This window comes from Triturus cristatus, chromosome 4_1, assembly GCF_964204655.1.
Source record: "Triturus cristatus chromosome 4_1, aTriCri1.1, whole genome shotgun sequence".
Lineage (NCBI taxonomy): Eukaryota > Metazoa > Chordata > Amphibia > Caudata > Salamandridae > Triturus > Triturus cristatus.
Genome location: NC_140585.1, coordinates 430667814 through 430688910, shown reverse-complemented (window position 1 = coordinate 430688910; position 21097 = coordinate 430667814). Strand labels below are relative to the sequence as shown.

Sequence of the window (21097 nt, the reverse complement as noted above, 5' to 3'; positions counted from 1 at the left end):
ATTAAAGCCATGATCTTATTACACAAATTGTAAGATGTATTCACTAGTGCAATTGACATGAGAAAACGTCTGCTCTGTTTTCAGGGATGGCTTCATAAACGCCACTTAGCCGCATTCTGTGCCAAAGTCCCTGGAGGTGATGCCGTTTGTGTTTCAAGAGGTAGAATTGGTGGTTTTGTAATTGGCTAAGATGTCAGGACCATGCTTCAGGGAAATAGTTTTGCTTGTTCACCGTATTCCTTCTACATTGTTTGCTGTATTTGATGGTTTAGCGCACGGTTGAAATGAAATCTAGTCATCACAGAAAGCCTTTGAGGCAACCAGAGCATTTCCTAAAAGCAACAATCTCTCGCACGCGCCACCCATCGCAATAATTATTGCATGGGGCCTTTCTGTCTGACGTGAAATATAAACACAGTAAAATAACATGGAAGAGTAGCACAGTACATGAAATAAATGAAAACGTTACTTGAAACACACTGGGGCAGGTTTACAAGCCCCTTGCGTCACTTTTGCGCCTCTGTTGCATCACTTTTGCGACGCATCGGTGGCATAAACAATGTGGCCAATTTACAATGTGACGCATCTAGGGAGATGCGTCATGTTGTAAAGGCCTGCGTCACATTATACCTGCGTCAGTTATAACGTATGCAGGATGGGCGTTCCCACGCAGGAAAGCCTCGTAAAAGTGATGCAGTGAAATCTACAAGATTTCACTGCGTCACTTCTAGGACGCCACTGCATCAAAACTTCACGCCTGCTTGAAGCAAGTGTAAGGAGTGACGCAGTGCAAAAAGTATAGGCCCCACCATGCATCGCTGGAGTTGTGTCGTGCTTGCGACACTACACCAGATATGCAGGACTTTTGAGCCAACAGATTCATAAAAATTTCTCTCGCATCTGTCAGTGCTTGCGCCATGGTGCGCCGTATTGTAAATACGGCGCATCGATGGTGGCGTAAGGGCATCACAGACTGGCACAGGGAATTTATTGAAACTGTACAGAAGGCCATGGCATATTTACAGGAGAAGGACCATGCACAAACAAAGTCATGCCCAAAATGTAAATGGAGAAGAGAAAAAATGGTTGGTGTAATAATCAATCTGATCTTTTTAAACTATTAAAATATAATGACTGGTGTGGTTGAATAATATTGTTACAACTAAATCAGAATGAAATGCACAGTCCTGGATATTAAGTACTTTCCCTGGCAATATATAGGTCTGGCATTAGCTCAACTCTATACATCTATCTATCTATCTATCTATCTATCTATCTATCTATCTATCTATCTATCTATCTATCTATCTATCTATCTATCTATCTATCTATCTATCTATCTATCTATCTATCTATCTATCTATCTATCTATCTATCTATCTATCTATCTATCTATCTATCTATCTATCTATCTATCTATCTATCTATCTATTACCCCTGGTGTTTGCCAGTGGGTAGTTATAGTTAGTCTACATTTCCATAGGAAGAGCATTTTTTGGTAAGCTAATAACTTTGGCGCCCTTTGACAAATCTTCTTGAAACTTTCCCACCCAAAAATGTTTGTCCACCTCAGTGCCTTCCTGAAAAGGTTTGGGGCGATCTGTGAAGTGGGTGCAAGAATAAAGGGAGCGGGGTCCCAAAACTAAATTTCCATATGCTTTTTCCATAAGGGTCACAGCCTAAATTGCAGAACATAATTACACCAAATTTGGCAGGAAGTTAAATCTTGGTCCAGAAAGCGAGCCTTTTGTGATTTGGTCTAAATCCGTTCAGTAGCTTTTTAGAAATTAACGTACACAAATATTTGTATATCTGGAAGGTTGGGTTTGAGAACTCGTGCGAGAGTCCTGCAAGCTCAGCTTAAAAAAAAGAGAGAGTTCTGATTGACATAGGGCCTATTGTTCAGTTGGGTCATCTTGCTCCCATGAGCTCTCTTATTGACTGGCTGCAACATAAACAAAAATGTTATGGCAGCCCTTACATGACTTCAAAACAAAAAGAGAGTAAGGAAAAGTAGAAAGGCTGCTTGTCCTGTTCCCTGGATAATCATCAAATAAATGGGACAAGTCCTTGGTAGGTGTAAAGGTCGTGGTTCGTAACCTGTACCTACGCAGGAGGAGCAAAAACAAATGATTTTTGTTTTAAGAAACCCCTCACCCACCTACCTAGTAGGTGGCATGCTTCATCATCGGGGTCCAGCTGTGCTTCCACGCCTGAACTACAGTGGAGCGTTTTTTTTTGGTGAAGTGTGCGGTGCTATGTGCAGTGGAATTATATGCTAAAAGTGCCTCTAGGAAGTTCCATTGTAAAAGTTTTATTGAAAGGGTCCTAGGACTTGAGTTAAAAATATTTTCAAGATATATTGGAGGTTTTTAATTTGAACCTATTATATCTTAATTATTAAAAAAGGGGGTGTAGGTCTACTAGTTTCAGCCTTCAAAAATTGTTCAAGAGGCTTTCGTCAGGACCATAGGTGCGTGACCCAGAAAAATGGGGCACATAAGTGTAAGTATTAACGCACGCCCTACAGTGCGTTGTGAGTATAGTGGGATCCTGTTACTTACAGATCCTCTGCAGCGTATACTTTAGTTCAGTTAATTAACTGCATCATGGATCCGGTTTACAAAGGTACGCCCGGTATTTGGACCATTTGTCTCCGAGCTGTAGAACCTCTAAACCTACGTTGTAGTCCGGATCCCGCCCTTACATGACTCCAGAGACTTAGGACCTCATTATAATGGCGGCTGTTTTTTTGTTCGACTGCCATCATATCTGGGTCGGGACCGCCCGACTTGCTGTCGGCGGTTCGGCCATTGGTATTACAATGCGACCACCTTCAAGGCAGTTGCAAAGTGTATTTTTTGCATTGTGGCATGTGCTGCAAGTTGAAGCACACACCGCAAAGCAAAAAATACACATTTTGCATATCCCTGCACAATAGGTGCCTCAGAGGGCCCATGTCAGAGGGCCAAGGTGGAAGGGGAGCCCCTTACTGACTCCCAAAGTCACTTTCCACCAGCCTTCTCATGGCAGTTTACCCGGCTGGCGTAAACTGACATTGTAATGCCTAAGGGGGTGCCTGAGCAGGCACCGCCACCATTGTAGGCATTACAGATTAGTGTCGGACGGTCTTTCCGCCCCGACCATCCACCAGCCGTGCTAATGTGGTGGGCGGTAAACACTATTATGATGGCGGTGGGACCGCCACTGTTGGGCTGTTGGTGGCGGTCCCACCATCATTGTAATCTGGCCCTTAGTTTCCTGTCCTGAAAATGAGTAAACCAAAAAGGCAAAAAGATATAAGTATACCCTGCCTCACTGGCCCTGGTGGGGTGGTACTGGGGCCAAAAAAAAAAAATAGGGTTGGTGCCATGATTCCACGATATTCCTGAAGGATTGCTGTGGAAAAAAAAACAAATCAGCAGCCTGTGTTTTAAAAGAAAATTAATATGACCCCCGGGCTGGGCCAGGGCTTAAGGGTAAATATTATTTATAATTTGGGGCGGGAGATGTGTGTAGGACTCCCCTCTCCGATTGTGGCCCCAGGGATTCCATACTCTGGGGCCTGAAATGTAATAGAAGGGGAAGGGGAAACCATATCCCCAACCCAAGTCCTTTACAGACCCAGAGAGCCCATCCCCTTGGGCTAAATCAATAATATTTGGTAGTTCGCTGACCCCTTCCCTGAGCCTCATTGAGGACCCAGGGACCCCATTCCTGGAGCGGTATACAAATGAAGGAAAGAGGGCCTGTGGATCTCATCCTCTGGATCCCATCCTCTGGAGCTGGATTTGTTTTATAAGGGGAGGGAGGCCACGTGTCCCTTCCCCATAACAGTTTTGGCGCAAAGACCCCATCCCTGACACCGTTCAACCCCAGAACACTGTGGCAATCTACTCAAGAGTGGGGCATACTCTGCCAACTCTCCCCAGGCGGACAGGGCATTCAACTTTGCTCCCACCTGGTGTGTAGTGTAGTTCCTATATCCCTGATAGGCTCTGCGCATTGGATTAACATACACTATAGATTTGACATAGGACTGAGGTCAGTATGTCTCTACCGAGTATATTAAACTTAATTACTTGTGTGTGCCAGCTAACTCAGAGGTCACTAGAAACTTCTCGAATATACAATAAGGGATTAGTCTCTGACAACCGCATAAACATGACAACTTTGTTTCCTTTTAGAATTGGAACAGTCTCAGAATCGTGGAAACAATAGATAACAGTTTCACTCAGTCAATCGTGCATGCTTCTAAATTGTTCTACCCCAGTGTACCTAACCTAAGTGCAGTACGAGGTTTGAAGTAGGTGCTATTTCTAAAGTATAGCTAGCTATATCTTAGTATAGCCAAGAGTTGACAAAAGTTTCTCTAAGTTCTAGTCAGCTCCATACCTGAGAATGAGAGAGGTTGGAATCTCTTTTCTGGACTCGATAGTCTAACCCCCCGCAAGGGAGGTCAGAGAGCACTGGAGCTGGATTCTCTGCGAGGAGGATGGCAGCGTCAGGTCAGTGCATCAGGCTGGAACTCGATCTCCTTCCGAACTTGCCGTGGCAAAGCGTGTAGTCTGGGTTGGATCGAATCCTCCGGGAACCGTAATTTGCCATGGCAAGTGCTGGCATATTTATACCTTCAAGGTGTCTAGGATTGCCAGTATTCACGTAAAAGGAACGTCATAAATGAACCCCTAAGGAATAGATGTTCATGCATACTTAATGTGTTCTTGGAGAAATTAATATTCAAGCTGAGGGAAATTCCTAAAGGCTTAAGGGTCTGGTTTTCCAAGAATTCGTTGTGACGTGGATGGACGGATGTAGGTGGCCATGCCTGAATTTGGTTTGTACGGACAATGTCTAAATAAGGGACGGATTTCTATGTCCAAATAAGGGCAATGTGAATTGTACCTATATAATGGCATAAATCGGGAAACCTATATACGGAATCTAAATCTGCACACAACAGGTGGAGCAATTAAAACTGCTACTCCAGCCCGGCAAGGAGTTAAGAAAAAGTGCCGGCTACCACCAGCACCCATTATGCTACTAGCTGGGGAGTCAGCTGAGACTATAGTGGCCTTAGCACTTCCCGCAGCCCCCAGCATCCCTAGCAGAGTGGGTGATTGGGTTGGCACCCACCTCAAAATCGGAAAATGGCCTGCTCCCGCAAGGGGAGAGAGCTGGGGCCTTGGGATCATTCCTTGCCCCCCCCCCCCCACGGCCTCTAATGATCCTAGTGTCCCGAAAACAAATGTCCCCATGCAATTCCCATAGTGATATATAAACAAAAATATCAGCAATTATCCTAGTCAGATTTTGTTTTGCCCTCCACACCATGGGATGCAGGGTCAGCCCTTTTCAGCTACTAGCTTACCTCACTATGAGCAAATCTATTTTTCTCTCGCAGAATGCACACCTATATTGAAAAGGTAGTCCTCTTCAGTGCCATGGTCTTCTGTCCTAATATATGCTTTATCATGAAGCAAAAATAGATTTGGCATTTACTTTATTTATTATTTTAATTTGAAAGATCCTGGCAGCTCCCCTTTCACAGCTACTATGGTCCTCCTATCTCATCAAATGTGATCATTGCATGCATAATTAATTATTTTCACTGAAAACAAAATATACAAGCATTGACATAACCAATAGGTCTGACCTTGGCTAGCAGGTGCAATAGTTAAGTTGTTTTATGTTTTATTGCAAACATATGATGCACACATGTTGTAAGAAAACAGACCGTAAGTTGTGTGGTCTACAAAAGTAATGGGTCCGCATTTGCACTCCACTGGGAACCAAACACTCCATTGTGGCTCTCTCAGGGTAGTGAAGCCGAGCAGTCCAAGGCCTACTCAAGGGAGGTAGTGTGAGCTAGCAATCTGTATTCGCTGGCAGACAATAAATGATTGTTCAGTCTGTGCTTTTTTTATAGGAAAAAGTTAAAGTAAATGTGTTACACACTCACTACTCAATACTACGCAGTAATTTACAAATATACAAAAAGCTGATGAAAACATCTTTACATGACTTTGCATAATCATCTCTAACATCCTAAAGGGGTCAAGTTTACCAACTCACATGTCAAAAATCATTTTAGGAGTAAATGCAATCATTAATAATAACCCTGGATAAATGCTCTTATTGATGGTAATAAATCATGTACCTGTTGATATACATTTCAATCACTGTCAACACGATTATTTAAATACAGCATTTACAAAACAAACCTACCATGGGTCTTGTGCTTTTTCTATACTTTCACCCAAAAAATGCAATTATCAAAACAGTCCCAGAGGGCTTCACCTTTAGTTCACAAAGCATGTTACCATAAACTTTGCCCCTAGAGGGCACCTGTACAGCATGTACATTATTTCAAAAACCTTCAAGCCACACTGACTGTGACCATAACTGAGCCCCTAAAGAGCAAAGGAAAACATGTCTACAAGTTTAGACACCTTTAGGCTACAATAGCTGCAGTCATTGACTTGGCCCCTAGAAAGCGCGGTACTCCTAACTAAAGAGCACATGTTTCAGCCTCAGTAATGCTTAAAAACTTGATGGAAATCCTGGGTGGGTAAGCTTTTTTGGGTCTCACTAAAGTTAGGGTCAGTACTGTTGTTCCCTGGGGGGAAGTTGTGCCGCATCTACAGCTCCCCTGCACTCTTTAGGTGTGGTTAGAGGTGGCCCTGTCATCCTGGTGCCACAATGAGGAGACAAAAAGTATGCAAAATCAAAGAGCCCTGCATAGCATTATGGGTTGCTCCTCCAGAGCAATGAATATTTGATTAGCGCCCGTTTTCTTTGTTGTGCCCAGCGGTGACCTGCCACGAGGTGTGTCCTTTCCCTTGCTTTATTTGTTTTAGGGGGTACTCAGTCCAACCTGAGCACCCCTGTGTGTCTCCTGTAATGTTGGGCCCTAGGCCCTCATGCTGGGTGAAAGGACTGACACCAGACACATAGTTGGGGATACTGGGAATCGGCCACGAGCACGTGCGCTCGGCCTTTTTATTGACAGCGTCACCTGACACAGTGACGTCTGTGGTGGGTGGGTGCACAGTGTAGTACAAGGAGTTGGAACACTAGAAGGTGTCCATGCACGGACACTATATCCCTCCCAATTTTTAATGACGAAAACCCAAAGTCAAAATTCAACCTGTGGGAGAAAGAAAGATAAACACAGATGTAATACAGTGACCAAACTTCTGCAGAGTCTCTTACGCCTCAGCTGCTTGGAGTCACAGACGACGTTCTTCCTGCCGCGGAGACCAACAGTTCACTGTGGCACCAGCCATGGGTGCTCGATGGATCCTGTCTGTGGATAGCTCTGCCTTGAAGTTGTCCTCACAGTCTTTTCTACACGTTACTTCCTTGGCGACAAACGCAGTTAGAGTTCTTGTGGTTCACCGCTGGATGTTGCCGTTCATCTTTCAGTCCTGTCCTTTTCTTCATCGGTAGCATGTATTCTGCTTGGCAGAGGACGGGTTGTTTGCAAGACACCCCTCTCACCATGATGCCCCTCTCGCGGGTGTTCCCCTGCCACGGGACATCCCTGAGGCCCTCCTTATCGGACTTGTCCTGGGCTGGGTGTACTGTATTGTGTTACTCGCACGCCGATCAGTGGGTGCAGAGAAGACGACAAGCCTCACCTCAGGCTCCGCAGTCGCACCTGGAGGGTAGCTGTTGGCTCCTGTCTTCGCGCGTGATGTCTTCATCCTCCCGGGACCTTTGCTGAAGGGCTGCTGATGACCATCTCTCGTCGCGGGGACGCTCTCTCACTGGCATCCCTGAGGCCTCTGCCCCTGAGTCACCACGGCTGGCGTTGTTCAGTGTCCGTGTGACCCCAGAGGTGGATGTTACGAATGATCCAGCCTGCTCACCTCTGCAGATCCCCGGTGTGCTGAAGCATCGTGAAGCAGATGGTCTTCTCTCCGTGCCACGGGTGTTCTCAGGACTTGCGCTCCATGTTCTGGCACTTGTCGCTTCCTTATCTTCGAGGTGTGAGTAGTCATGCCACACTCCTCTGTCTTTCCTCGGTTCTAATCTCCGTGAGGGTGTCGAGTTATTCTGACTTCTCCTCCCACTCTTAACAGTGGCCAACGTGCCACGGATCTATTTCCTTCTTCTCCTCTTCTTGCAGTGGCAACCGTGCCACTCAGATCTCTTCTTTCTTCTTTTCTTGTAGTGGCAAACATGCCACTCCGATCTCTTCTTTCTTCTTTTCTTGTAGTGGCAAACGTGCCACTCTGATCTCTTCTTTCTTCTTTTCTTGTAGTGGCAAACGTGCCACTCGGACATCTTCATCCATTCGCTTCACGACGTAATCTGGACCGTTTCTGTTCTCCTCTAGTCTGGCCAGGCTTCTCCATGCAGCGCGCGCACTCTGCATGTGTTCCCCCTGGTCTTGTTCACGTCCGAGGACACTCTCTCCATCTTCCTCAGCATCCCGAGTTAGCGTCGTGACCTTCTCTTGGTCTTCTCCTTTTCACCAGCTACTTTGGTTGTTGAAGTTCGTGGGGCCATACTCGTGGTCCTCTTCGTTCTTGAACTTCACGGACCACTTGACGGTCCATTCTGCCGATCTCTGGCAGGATACCTTCGGTCTTTTCATCAGACCTCTTGTTCCGTAGTTTCACTGACCCGTGCGTCGGTCACCTCCTTTTGCAACCCCTAGTGAGTTGGCTTCTGTGGTGCGACCATTTGGCTGGTCGGCTTGTTGGTGTGATGTTCACACTGACCCTTGCATCGGTCACCTCCTTTTGCAACCCCTGGTGGGTTGGCTTTTGTGGTGCGACCATTTGGCTGGTCGGCTTGGCTTTTATGGTGCGACCATTTGGCTGGTCGGCTTCACGAGGTGCGTCACGTCGCGTGACTACCTGTGTTCACGAGGTGCGTCACGTCGTGTGACTACCTGTGTTTGCTGCCTTGTCGGGCGCTGGTGCGTGCTTCTCTTCGTACCGTCGTGGTACATCTTCAGTGTAGCGTTGCTCCTTGCGCCATGTGATCTCTGGTTGTCGTGCACCCACCTTCTCTAACTGTGGCAACGCTTCAGCACGCTTCTGACTGCGCCCTTTGGTTGCTTCCGTGGACGCACTTGCTGCACACTTCCTTCTGATCCTCTTTTGAGACTTGCTGCCTGGACGAGTCTCTTCAAACCTTGCCACCCAAGGCTGGTGCACTCTGGTGTCTTCACTCTCGCAGCGACTACCCCTGGCCAGTAGGCATCACCGCACTCCACGCAACCTTGGCAGCATGTTCTTTCCTGGAGGATTCCTCGTGTGCGCACTGTCGGCGTTTGCCACCCCGGTGTGGGCTGTCGGGCATAACCCCACTCTGCTTTACTGTGTTGCAGCTTTCCTGCTCATTCTCAAGGCTGTGCAGTGATGGCTTGGCGCCACTCTGTCATGGCAGCTTTACTGCGCACTCTTTAGGCACTTGGTGGTCCCCACTGTCCAGGATCGCCTTACTTCTGCTAATTCTCTTCATCCAACCATCATGTTATGCAGCAACCTGCTGGCCCTGTGTTGCCGCTGGTATTTCCTTCACTTCAGCAGCCTTGATCTGCCTCACCCTACTCACAGTCATTCTGTTCTCCTCCTGGATGAGACTTGGCAGCTTTCCTAACCAGCTGTGTCACTAGTCTCAGGCAGGTTCCAGCCCTCGCCCCTTTTGTCGCAGACGTGTGCTTCCCCCTATACTGTCTCTTTAGCTACCTGCAGTAGCACCAAGCAGCCACTAGATGGCACTGCCGGGTTTACCGATGCAGTCCACGGCTGTTTCCTTCGTTTTCCTGGAACCTCACTCGGTTCCAGGGTGTTGCTCTTCGTTCTGCCACTCGGGCCTCTTGGATCCTGCCGGCCAAGCGCGCCTTTCGCCTGCAGGTGGTCTCCTGGGCCACTTGGGACCCGCCTGCAGCCGGACTTCGTGGGAGGACCGCTCCTTCCCCGCGGTGAGTGCCTGACGTTTCCTTTCAGGGGGGAGGAAAGCTGAGTAGCCTTGTGTGCCGATTCCCGCTCCCCGCCCGCCGCAGCTCCGCTTTGCTCACATGCTGCGCGGGGGAGCAGGCGGAGGAAACGGTGTTCGCTGATCCGGTGCAGCGGGTGGGCTCTGCTTTCGCTTCGTTCCGCCCCCCGCAGCCGGTCTCCTCGTCTCCCGGGCCGCGCGGGGGGGGGTGTTGGTGCCGCTCTCCTCCGGCCACAGGTCGGATACTTCTTCTTTGCTATTCACCCTGCCGCCACAGCCTTACCTTCTATGCGCTGCGCGGCGGGGAGGGGGTCACCACGTACTCTCTATCGTCGCGGCGGGGTGGGCTCCCGTTTGCCTCGATGCACCCACGGGGCCATGTCTCGCCCGTCGCAGGGCTTGAAGGAGCGGGGTGGGCTCCCGCTGCCTTCCGATCCTATGGGGACACGTCACTCGCGTTCCCTGTCGCGGGGCTCCTCACCTTCGGCCGGCGGGCCTCTTCTTCCACGCGGGTGGGCTCCGCGTGGCTCGCTGCCCCTTGCCGGGTCACAGCCGATGCGGGTGGGCTCCGATCGGTCTGCTCTTCACCACCGGGCACGGCGGCAGGCTCAACGGGGTCGGGGTGGGCACCCGACTTCCTCGCCTTCTCTCTGGGGCGGCTTGCACGCCCGCAGGTCTTTGCGGCGGTGCGGGGTGGGCTCCCGGTCGCCGTCTTCGCGCCTGGGGCTCTTCACCTGCCCGCAGGCGATCAGACGCTTCTCGCCTGCTGGGGGGCCTTCACGCAGGCCGCTCTCTCCCCCCCTTCATATTAGCTGGGCTGCTGCACGCCAGGGCACATCCCACCCTCGTCGCCAATGTAATGTTGGGCCCTAGGCCCTCATGCTGGGTGAAAGGACTGACACCAGACACATAGTTGGGGGTACTGGGAATCGGCCACGAGCACGTGCGCTCGGCCTTTTTATTGACAGCGTCACCTGCACGGACACTACAGTCTCCTCGGTTACGGGACAGGCCAGGGAGCCCACTCCTAGCTGCTGCTCCTGCCAGCCTTCGATGCCTGCAGTTCTCCTTTGTGCTTCTACGGGAGCCCGCAGTGCCAGTTTTCTTTTTCTACCTGCTCCTGTGGACAAGATTTGATCTGTGATGTTGGCCTCCCTCTCCGACCAGACATGGGCACAGAGAGCGATACAGGTTCACCACTGATGGCGAGAGTGCAGCAGCACTCCAGCATCTTATGTAGCTTTGTTGGGGCCCAAAGTTGAGATCCTGGGCCTGATCTTTTTCCTCTCATTTGGGGGAAGTGCGACGGCCCTCCCCATCGCCACGGCAACCGGGGGCCCGGAGTTGAGATCCCAGCTGCACCAATCTACACACTGACCTGGGGTTGGGATCCCCAAGCCCACTGGAAGCTTGGGAGGGGGCCACTCAAGGCATTAGCGGCTCTGCCCGTTTTCTCTGTTGTGCCCCGCGGTGACCTGCCATGAGGGGTGTCCTTTCACTTGTTTTTTTTTTTAGGGGGTACTCAGTCTAACCTGAGCACCCCCTTTGTGTCTCCTCGGTTGAGGGACAAGCCAGGGAGCCCATCCCTCTTTGCTGCCCCCACCAGCCTTCGATGCGGGCAGTTCTCCTCTGTGCTGCTACTGGAGCCGGCAGTGGCAGTTTTCCATTTCTACCTGCTCCTGTGGGCAAGATTTGATCTGTGATGTTGGCCACCCGCTCCAACATGGCCCACTCATGGCAATAACAAGTGATAAAGGTTTCTGACCAGACACCCGAATTTCCTTTTGTCTGCTACCCCAAATACCTTATGCTGGCTGTCGGCCGCTAAGACCACCTACCTCACTTAGCCATGAGGTTACCTCTCCATATCGGGGACCCAGACTGCACAATGAACCCTCCTAGTTCTAGGTTGGATGCATCAAGGTCACTAACCGCCTACATGGACTGAGCAGAACTAGGCCTACCCTTGCCCAGGGTCATGCAACACTATGCTCACCACTCTTTAGGACAAGGGTTCAGTGCCTCAGCACTGATGCGTCCACACTAGTTAGATCTGGAACCTATCCCCTGGGACACTGGCTCGTCTCCCTATGGAGTCCAGTACCCTCTCTCATCCAGGTCTCTACATCACGGGGATGTAGACTCCTCACCAACAGCATGAACACGGGTCTGTAGGTGCCACCACCCTTGTTGAATGACTGCCCTCCCTAAAGGAGAACAGCTCACTCGCATCACCTGGTACCCCCCTTGCAGAAAAGTACCCTTGGCCTGGCTCCCAAATGGGATACCTGTCCAGCTCATGACTCACCACCGCACCGGCAAGTGTTGAGGATGGCTAAGGTCGCCTCATACGTCCACACTGTCATCCTCCACATTAGAACATCTGTCCTATTCTGGGTGCACCCAATGTGCACCCTTCAGAAGTCTGCTTGACAAAGTCCTCTGTGCATACATGTTCACATGTAACCAGCCAGTTGCCACTTACCCTTGCTGTGCGTCGCAGCAACCTTATCTCAAAAGGAGGACACTGGCAGCAAACATGTGTAGTCCAATTACATTGCGTTTAACGCAGGTGAGTCAGAGATTATGAGGCTCCCCCATAGTAAAAATTCGAAAACCAGGTGATAAAAAAGCAAAATATCTGGGCAATTAGATGGGCAGAAACCATTGTCATACACCTGGGCAGCCATCTTAAATGTTGTTTAGCTTTGTTAAAAACATATTTCAAGATAGCACCCTATGCACACATATGGGTACACAGAGGGGCTTGTCTTTGAATGTTTTTTCGAATACATTTTTACAAAAACAATGACCCGTAAAAAAGCATCAGCAAAAGCTACCGTCAGCAGACCTATGACCTTTGTCATATGATTATTAATATGTATACTGAAGTAGGAAAACATGATATTTATGTTATGTTAGGAAAATGATGTTCCATATTTGTTATAATCTGCTTCCTTTGTATACATGCATCTTTATAGTTCAGCAAAAATAGCACACAGCATACACACACAGGCATGCTAACATATTTCAGTGCTGAGGAAAGTGTGACATGTGCTTTAAAAACTATTGTCTAACCCACACAGTTTGGCTAGGAATTTTATAAAGCAGCCACAGTAATTCTGTAAAACGGAAAACATGTCAATTAGTATAATTGTTATTGTAACCATGCAGAATGTTCAAAACAGATGTGATATCCGTGGTTTGGTAATGACATGAACTAATTGAACGGAACATCTCATCGTGATGTATTTGCAATAGTTTTTTTAGCAAAAATGTAGCTCAGAAACATAATTTATTTGTAATGAATTTTGTTTTTGTATATTCTACCATTGATGGGAGCCTAACGAAACTCAGAGGCAGATTTACACACATTAAGCGCGACGCCACACTACAAGACAACTTGCTGCGATTTGTCAAATGGAAATACCAGGAATGTGCCATATTTACTTACATGTGGCGCATTTCTGCTCTCTGCGCTGATTTACATAGTGCAGCCTAGCGCCAATGCAGGCACTCTTGCGCATGGAGGAAGGGTGCCTGCATTACAGGCAGGATTGGTTTTGTGCAGAAAGGGGCACTTTCCTGCACAAAAACAATCTTCTGAGGTATTTTCCTCTTTCTATGTGTTCTGAAGAATAAAGATATTTCTCCTTGTTACGCCTCACCTGGGAAGGCATAGCATTTTGATGCATTCCCAGGTTTACTATTGGACATAACATGGGTTGATGAGTGGGAACACCCACACTCCACACATGGAATGCCGTTCCAGAGCACAGTAATGCAAGGCAGTGACTTGCCCTTCCTAGAGTTACTCTAGATTTACTATGCCATGCAGAGTCACACAAGGGAGCTCTATGTGGCATAATAAATCTGACATAAGGGCTTGCATCGCTTTGCATTACCCTGAGTGACGCAATGGCGATACAAGCCCATGAGTAATTCTGGCCCTCAATCTTTAACAATTACATCACGATTTGGCGGTATTAAAAAAATGTAGTGCAAATCATCAGACTCCACAAAGAACTGTGAAGGTGATTATTTTCTTCTCCGAGTATATTTAAATATGGCTTACTGTTGTCCAAGTGGTTTGCCTTGATGATTTTTTCTGAGAAGTCTGATATACTGGAGCACTCAATCTAGAGAAAAGCAAAAGAAAAAAAGATGCGTCTAAATCATGCACAAGTCACCCCATATATACTCTACTCAGTACAACAATGCAGTGGTAGCACACATACCAGTTTTATTATGTATCTAATCTCAATGTGTAGTATAGAAGCTTTTAGCAGATGCTGTATAATTTCTATAAATGTTGTTTCATTGTGTATTTATCAATGTATAAACTATTTTTGCCTACGCTTTCAAATCATCAAAAGGCAAAATACGTTTTGCAAGGACGACTCCTTCTCCACTTTGACCTCTCAAGCATGCAGCAATCTACAAATCATATCCTGTCTCTCAAACTCTACAATATTTACAGAACACTGACATTATCTCTTAGGAACACATTTTAATTTAAAACTCTTCCCATCAATTGAAACCTGCATGCTTCACAAACCTGAATAAAGTCTTAGTCTACTTGTTCCAAAGCAAACCTGGTTCATGTGGACTGAAAACCTCTACCTGTTTCTTCTATTTTCATCTGGCCTTGGGAATGTGGATAGCCCTACCCATATCTTCACAAAATTGTGCAAGGTAGAAACCATCTTTGATCATAACCTTCATTTCTGTGTACAAGCCAACATCATTTATACAGCTTAGCCTACATTCCTAAATTCAAGATTTTTCAGAAAAGTCCTATTCAACTTTTCTTACAGGACAGTGTATGCGGAGGGCACTATCGGCAAAGGGGCAAAACAGAACTCAGGCCCGTAGTTGTCTCAATCTGAACTTTGAAAATTATCAAACCTAAATATGCATTAAAGATGTGGCTGTCTAACGCACCGTTGGCTCTTTCATGCTACCTTGGTCTTCCTCAAGGTTTATCACAGTAGAAGTTCCCGGTGTTGCAGTGACTAGCAAGCACAAAGCACAACAGGTAATAGAAAAAACATAATGCGTGTTGAAAAATATTTGCGGAAATAGTAAGAGCTTAGGGATGAAGGTAATGTTGGAAATATCATTGAGCATTTGAGGGAATTTAAAAATGATTAATTAAAGCTGGTCTGGCCATAAATTGCTGATTCGCCACAAACACTTCTGTTCTGACTATTATGGTTTATCAACCGCCCTAGCTCACTGTCATGGTTAATTTTCTCCTTAGCAATTGGCCTTGCTCTGTAACACCTTCTCAGCCACACTGGTTGTGCTAGTACAACTAAAAGGACTTCTACTCAATGATCTAGCTATCTGGGCAAAGGTGTCTGATCACTTTATTGCTCATTTACTGAGACCGTATGGGCCTGGAACTGCACATAATGGCAGCTACACCTGAATGGCGCATAAGCACGGATCTAGTCATTTCCTAGATCTCATTCTTCTACTGCCTAGATTAATTAATGTGGATAGGCCCACTCCTTTGCTCTGGCCAGATCACTTCAAGCAACGCTCTGAAGTTGCCGCTGAGGAGCTAAAAATGGCCATGATTAAGGAGACTTGGCTAATGAGCTGAACACAATTCTATTAAAGTCCACCTACAAGCCTTTTACCACTATATACTCTTTTATACATCTGAATACTATAGCTAGCTGGTGCACTTTGGGGATGCCTCCAGGGTCCTGTAAATGTGTGGAACCTAAATGATGCAGGAGTTGCAACTTGGAAGCAAAGTCCTTTCATAGATGGGCTTTAAAAATGCTCAAATCTACCACTCAGCCAAAATTTATCAAAACATGTTTAATAAAGCCTTTAATATCACCAAAGAGGTTTTTTCTGTTGCCATTGAAATAGCCAATCTGGATGTTCCATGCTGAAGATAAATTCCTCATTGGATATATGTGACTTTTCATTAATATTTTTTCTTCTTTTATCTAAACAATTCTTGATTTCTTTCTGCTTTAATGATTGTGCCTAACCTTTCACAGTACTTATATAGGAGGCTTAGGGCTGCAGTGTTAGTCGACATTGATATAACGTACCCACAATCATGTGACCAAAAAGCCTGATGTAGCTCAGGCCTTGCGCTCCTTTTTGGTCCATATCTACTGATCCCACTGAAAGAGGTTGCCGACATTATTGCGCCTCCCTTAACATCCTATCTCAATGCATTTGAATTTCTGGACCATTGGCTGTGTCATATATCTTACTACTTTTACAATTTCACCTTATGATATGTTGCAGAGTGACTAGATTGTAGGTCCTGAAGAAAGTGTGAACACCTGTTTAAGGGTAATAAACGGCTGAAACATTTCGACCTCTCTCATATATTTGGGTTGAGAAATCTTCCCATTCTTTTAACTCTACCCTTGGGGACTTAATAAATATTTTTTTCAGTTCAACCAGGAGGTAGTTTTAATTCTCTCCTTTCTCTTACCATTGCACTCTGCGCCTCACACCTATACCACTCACACAATAGCATTCAGTCAAAGAGCTCCTCTCCTGCGAGGGAGTTGTAGCCCACACCATTAACTCTGTTATGGTGTGAGGAAGAACCCTATGACATAGCCTGCCACCTAATGGTGAGTGAGGAATTTAGTCCTAATAAGACAGACATCTCTGGAGCCACAAAGATTGAGTCGACCACCGGAGCACCCTTTGTGTCATACATTGGATTTGGGGAGTTAGTATGGTAAGTCTTTAATAGAACTCTCTGGTCCACTTGAGGTTTTGCTTTGAAAGTAATGAATCAAGTGAACCTTCTAGGGACAATTAACTCCCTGAAAACGTTTCAGGCAAAGAGCAATAGACCTAAGCTGGCTGGGCCGGGTGCAGTCATAGCTGGCTATTTATCTTAGAATGTGGGAGTGTTGAAATGTGGGACAGGTGAATGAACAGGAATAACAGGATTGCCGTTACAGAGAACTGCCTGGCCACCAGAGTGGCATATTTTTTTTCCCACAAAATTCTTTTTATTGAGCATTTTCAACGTCACATGAACAAAGCCACTTACAATAAAGTATCATGCTTTTGATGAAGCTATTGTACAAATCCAGATGCTTTCCCGTCTGGGACTTAAACCTGCACATTTACATATGGCGTAGAGCTCACTTAACAACTCAAGCAAACTCCCTCACCCCCCTCCCACTCCCATCCTAACCCAACTGCCGCCCATCAACAGTGACTGGTTGGCACCTAAGAAGAAATAAACATAGAAAAAAAGGAAAAAGAAAGGAAAGGAAAGGAAAAAAGAAGAAGGAGGAGGCTATCCTAGAATCGGAATGAGCCATGTTGGGGGCGTCCAGTACTTCCCCGAGGGGTGCAGCTCTCTCCATTCAATCCCTACTATCTCCGGAGAGTATATGTATGAAGAAGGTGACGATACATGTGTAGGGGGATCCGTCCAGTGGACTATAGGGAGCTACCCTGCGTGTCCATCTAAGATTAGAACTGGAATAGGTGAAGTGCTCTAACAGATGGAGGGCATGTTGTCAGTGGTATACCTTTAGATAAATACGAGACTAAGGGGCCCCGACTGGACTATTTTTTTTTTTTTATTGTCTCGAAAGATGTCCGCCATTCATTCCATTATAAGAGCCCTCCATAGTCGACCTTGCCATTGGGTCGAGGCAGGGGGGTCTTTTTCTTCCAGGCTCCCACTATTGCAAATTTGGCTTCCCCAAAGCACATCCACATAATTACCTTGTCACCCTTTGACTGATGTTCTAGCGTCTCGTCCCTTGCTCCTAATAGTGTGAACTGCAATGTAGTGGGAATTGGGTGTCCAACAATTCCTGACTTATGAAAATGTAATCAGTCTGCCCTTCACTAGAACTACCCTCCTCTCCTTGTCGGATTTCACTCCTTCTGGCTGAAATTTAATAGCTGCCCGAAATAGAAGCGTCACCCCCTCCTGTTTGGTGTGTGCCGCCAATTGATATATCAGAGGATAGTTCCTATGCTTTAGCCTCTGGGTGTCCTTCTTTTGCAGGTGCATTTCTTGTGAAGCCACCACATCAAATTGCTGGTCCGCAATATATTTCCAGACTTTGTTCCTTTTTAGTGGCGAGTTTAGTCCTCGCACATTCCATGATACAAGCGAGACCATGACTGATTACACTTCCAGGCCCCACCGACCCTCCCTATCTCTATTTCACCCCTTCAGAATGTGTGTTTGTTCCCTCGTCCCAAAGTATGCCAGCCCCCGCCTTTTTGATCTTTGAGCCTGCCACTCCTACTCCCACTTATAAAGAAGAAAAGAGAAGAGAAGAAAGAAGAAAAAGGAGAAAAACAAACAAACACGTATTGCGGAAACATTATCCACAAACGTAAAGGGGTCCATTGACCCCCCTCTTTGTGAGTTAAGTAGGTACCAATTATTGCGACGCCACAGTATTGCGCCTTTTCTGTCGCTGTACTTTCACAAGGTGTGTTCTCAGAAAGTTACCATCAAAGTTACTATTTCTGGGAGGTGTGGGCCCCCATATAGATAACTTCAGTGCTGGGAATCCCGGGCAGAGTCCAGAGCCATCCTTACCCCCTTCTAGAATATAAAGTGGGCCCGATCTCACCAGTGTGCGCAGCGTGTCTGTTCGGCAAAGCATATGACCATGTCACTGCTAGTTTTTTGTTTTGCAGTCTCTCCGTTGTGTCTGCCAGGGATTGTCCTGAATTGCGCCTGTACCGGGCCTAGTTGTTTGACCACTGTTTGTCTCCGGCTCCAGCGGGGTAAGCCCAAGAAGGTCCATTGCTTCCTTTAAGTCAGTGACGTGCCTCGTTTTATTGTTGAGTTCAAACGCGAAGCCAAAAGGGTAAGTCCATCTATATCGAATGCTGTCCTCTTTTAGTTTTTCGGTTACAGGCCTGAATTGCTGGCGCCGCTGGAGGGCGGCCTGCCCTACATCATGGTATAGGGAGCAAAAGTAGTCTTGGAAGGTCACGTTGCCTTTTTCCCGTGATGCCAGCATGATTGCATCCTTGACCTTGAAGGAGTGTAGTTTGACCAGGACATCTCTCATGCACTTGTCATTGCCGGGTGTTGGCCGTCCAACCCTGTGTGCTCGCTCGATTTCTATTTTCGTGTGGCCTGGAATCAGCACTTCTGCGAATAGACTGCAGACACAGGCCTCCAGATCTGGACCCTCTGCTCCTTCTTCCAGGTCTTGGATTCGTATGTTGTCCCTTTGGGACCTGTTTTTAAGATCTTCCCCTTTCAGCAGAGCCGCTTTCAATTGGGAGCCTCCGCAGCGATTCCCCGGTATCTGAGGCGCATTTTCCAAGTTCTCAGGTCTTGTATTCCACGTCAAGGACCCTATTTCCAAAGGAGTTCACATCTCGTTGCAAGGAAACCATGTGTTCCAAGAGATCAGTTTTAGGTTGCTCCAGGGAGGCCGCCATGTCTGATTTCAATTTGGTGCGGGGTTCTCTTTTGAAATTCCTGAGGGAGGCGAGCAAATCTTCCTTGGAGAGGGCCATATCTCCTTCTGTGTCTGGGGTGAAGTAGCTGGACACTCTGTTGTTTCCTTTTTTCGGGGGCATAATGGCGGTCTCCCTGCTACTCACAGGTGTTTTTCTGTTCAGTGCTGGAGTTTTCTGTTTGGGCGACTGACCCACTCCTTTAAACCCCGCAGGTGTAACTTGCTATATTCCAATGGAGGACACCTGCTTTTCTCCAGTTGTTGCTTCTGAACTAGTGCTTCCCGTCTCACTGGGGGTTAAAATTCCGTACTTGTGGTGTTCCTCGGTGTGAACAGTGGCCCCTATACTCCACCATCGTCACTGCCGGCTGCTTGGGCATCTATCCCCGTAGTGCAGACTGCTCACCTCCTCAGTCGGCCTCCGCTCCACTTGTTGCCATCCAAACTACTCTCTCTATGGGGGTACTCAAGTCCAAGTCAGGCAAATCCCCTGTTGCTCTGGACCCACACTGGCTCCCTATCAGGTGTTTGTGATCTGGGGGATACCTCCTTTTAGTGTCTGTGGTTTTAATGAATCCCTCTCCACTGGATATCTTGTTGCTCAAACTCACGGGGAAAAGCTGCAATCTTTAAGGTCAGGCATCTTCAGCCTGCTGTACTGAAGCTATGGCTAAGCTTCTAGGTCCGGCTGCTCAGGGGTCCCATTATTTCCCGTCCCGCTGGTGTACCTTCTTTCGCTAGTAAGGCTTGGCCTCTCCTCTCGAACCACGCCCTGTGGGCTGTCTCAACAGGTCTGCTGGTCACGGTCGGGCCCACTCCTCCGGCCGAGTTTTCCCGCCGGCCCACCGCTCATCACCCTGCCACCGGATGCGTCTGTCTTCAACTGCCTCCGCTGCGTCCTTCAATGGGGAGTCCGGATATTACCCTCTAGGCTTGTTGGTGCAGTGCAGTTGCAACCCGATGCATTCTGGTTCACGCCGTATTGAGATTCGTGGCCGCCATCTTGCCTCAGCGGCAGTGTCTCACTCGGCACACGGATCGTTGACTCTCCGGCCGCCGCACTGCCCAAACTCGGCTCCGCTGTGTTCCCGGTGATGCAGGCACTTCAGATTGCTGATCACCTTGTGTGTTGGCCCTTGGAATCTCGGCGGCACGGCACTGTGGCGGCGGAGCCGATGCGGAACACGGATCACGGCCGCACGGCCATCTTGCCTGGCCACGCCCCGGCATATTTATTTTTAACATTAACGTAGTGCCAAGAGTGCCTTTGCGGCTGATTTATTCCCAGCCCTGGTGTCTCTTCTTACCCCTTGAGGGTACCCCAGCTCAAAATTAACCAAGATTGTCCAGAGAGGTGGTCAAACAAATCCTATGTGTAGAGTCAGAGCCACACACACTGACACAGGGTTCATGCCTTTTAAATAAACAACAGAGCAGAGTTTTCTGTGATTATTCACATTAAAGTAGCCTTTAGACACTACTGGAGTGGGCTCAGTGGACTGTGGAAGTGTTCTTCGAAATAGGCTAGCATTAATCAGCAATTACTGTCTAGTGAAGACTATGAGAAAAGCTTCCTACTACCAGAGCCTAAAAAAAACCTAGATTTGGCGTAAATAAGAATAGGAGGTTCCTGCTATCTGCCTCAAGAGAACACTGAGTCCTCAAACTATTACCCACTTTTTATCAAG

General features: G+C 47.5%; 1 protein-coding gene across 2 annotated transcripts in view; it reads right to left on the bottom strand.

Moving 5' to 3' along the window:
- The window catches only part of PRMT8 (protein arginine methyltransferase 8), a 759198-nt gene that overhangs the window by 258849 nt on the left and 479252 nt on the right, over window positions 1–21097 (bottom strand). For both annotated transcript variants that reach the window (XM_085650561.1, XM_085650562.1), the window contains one exon: window positions 14033–14096. In XM_085650561.1, coding sequence (XP_085506687.1) covers window positions 14033–14096 — 64 coding nt within the window. The remainder of the gene's footprint in view (window positions 1–14032; window positions 14097–21097) is intronic.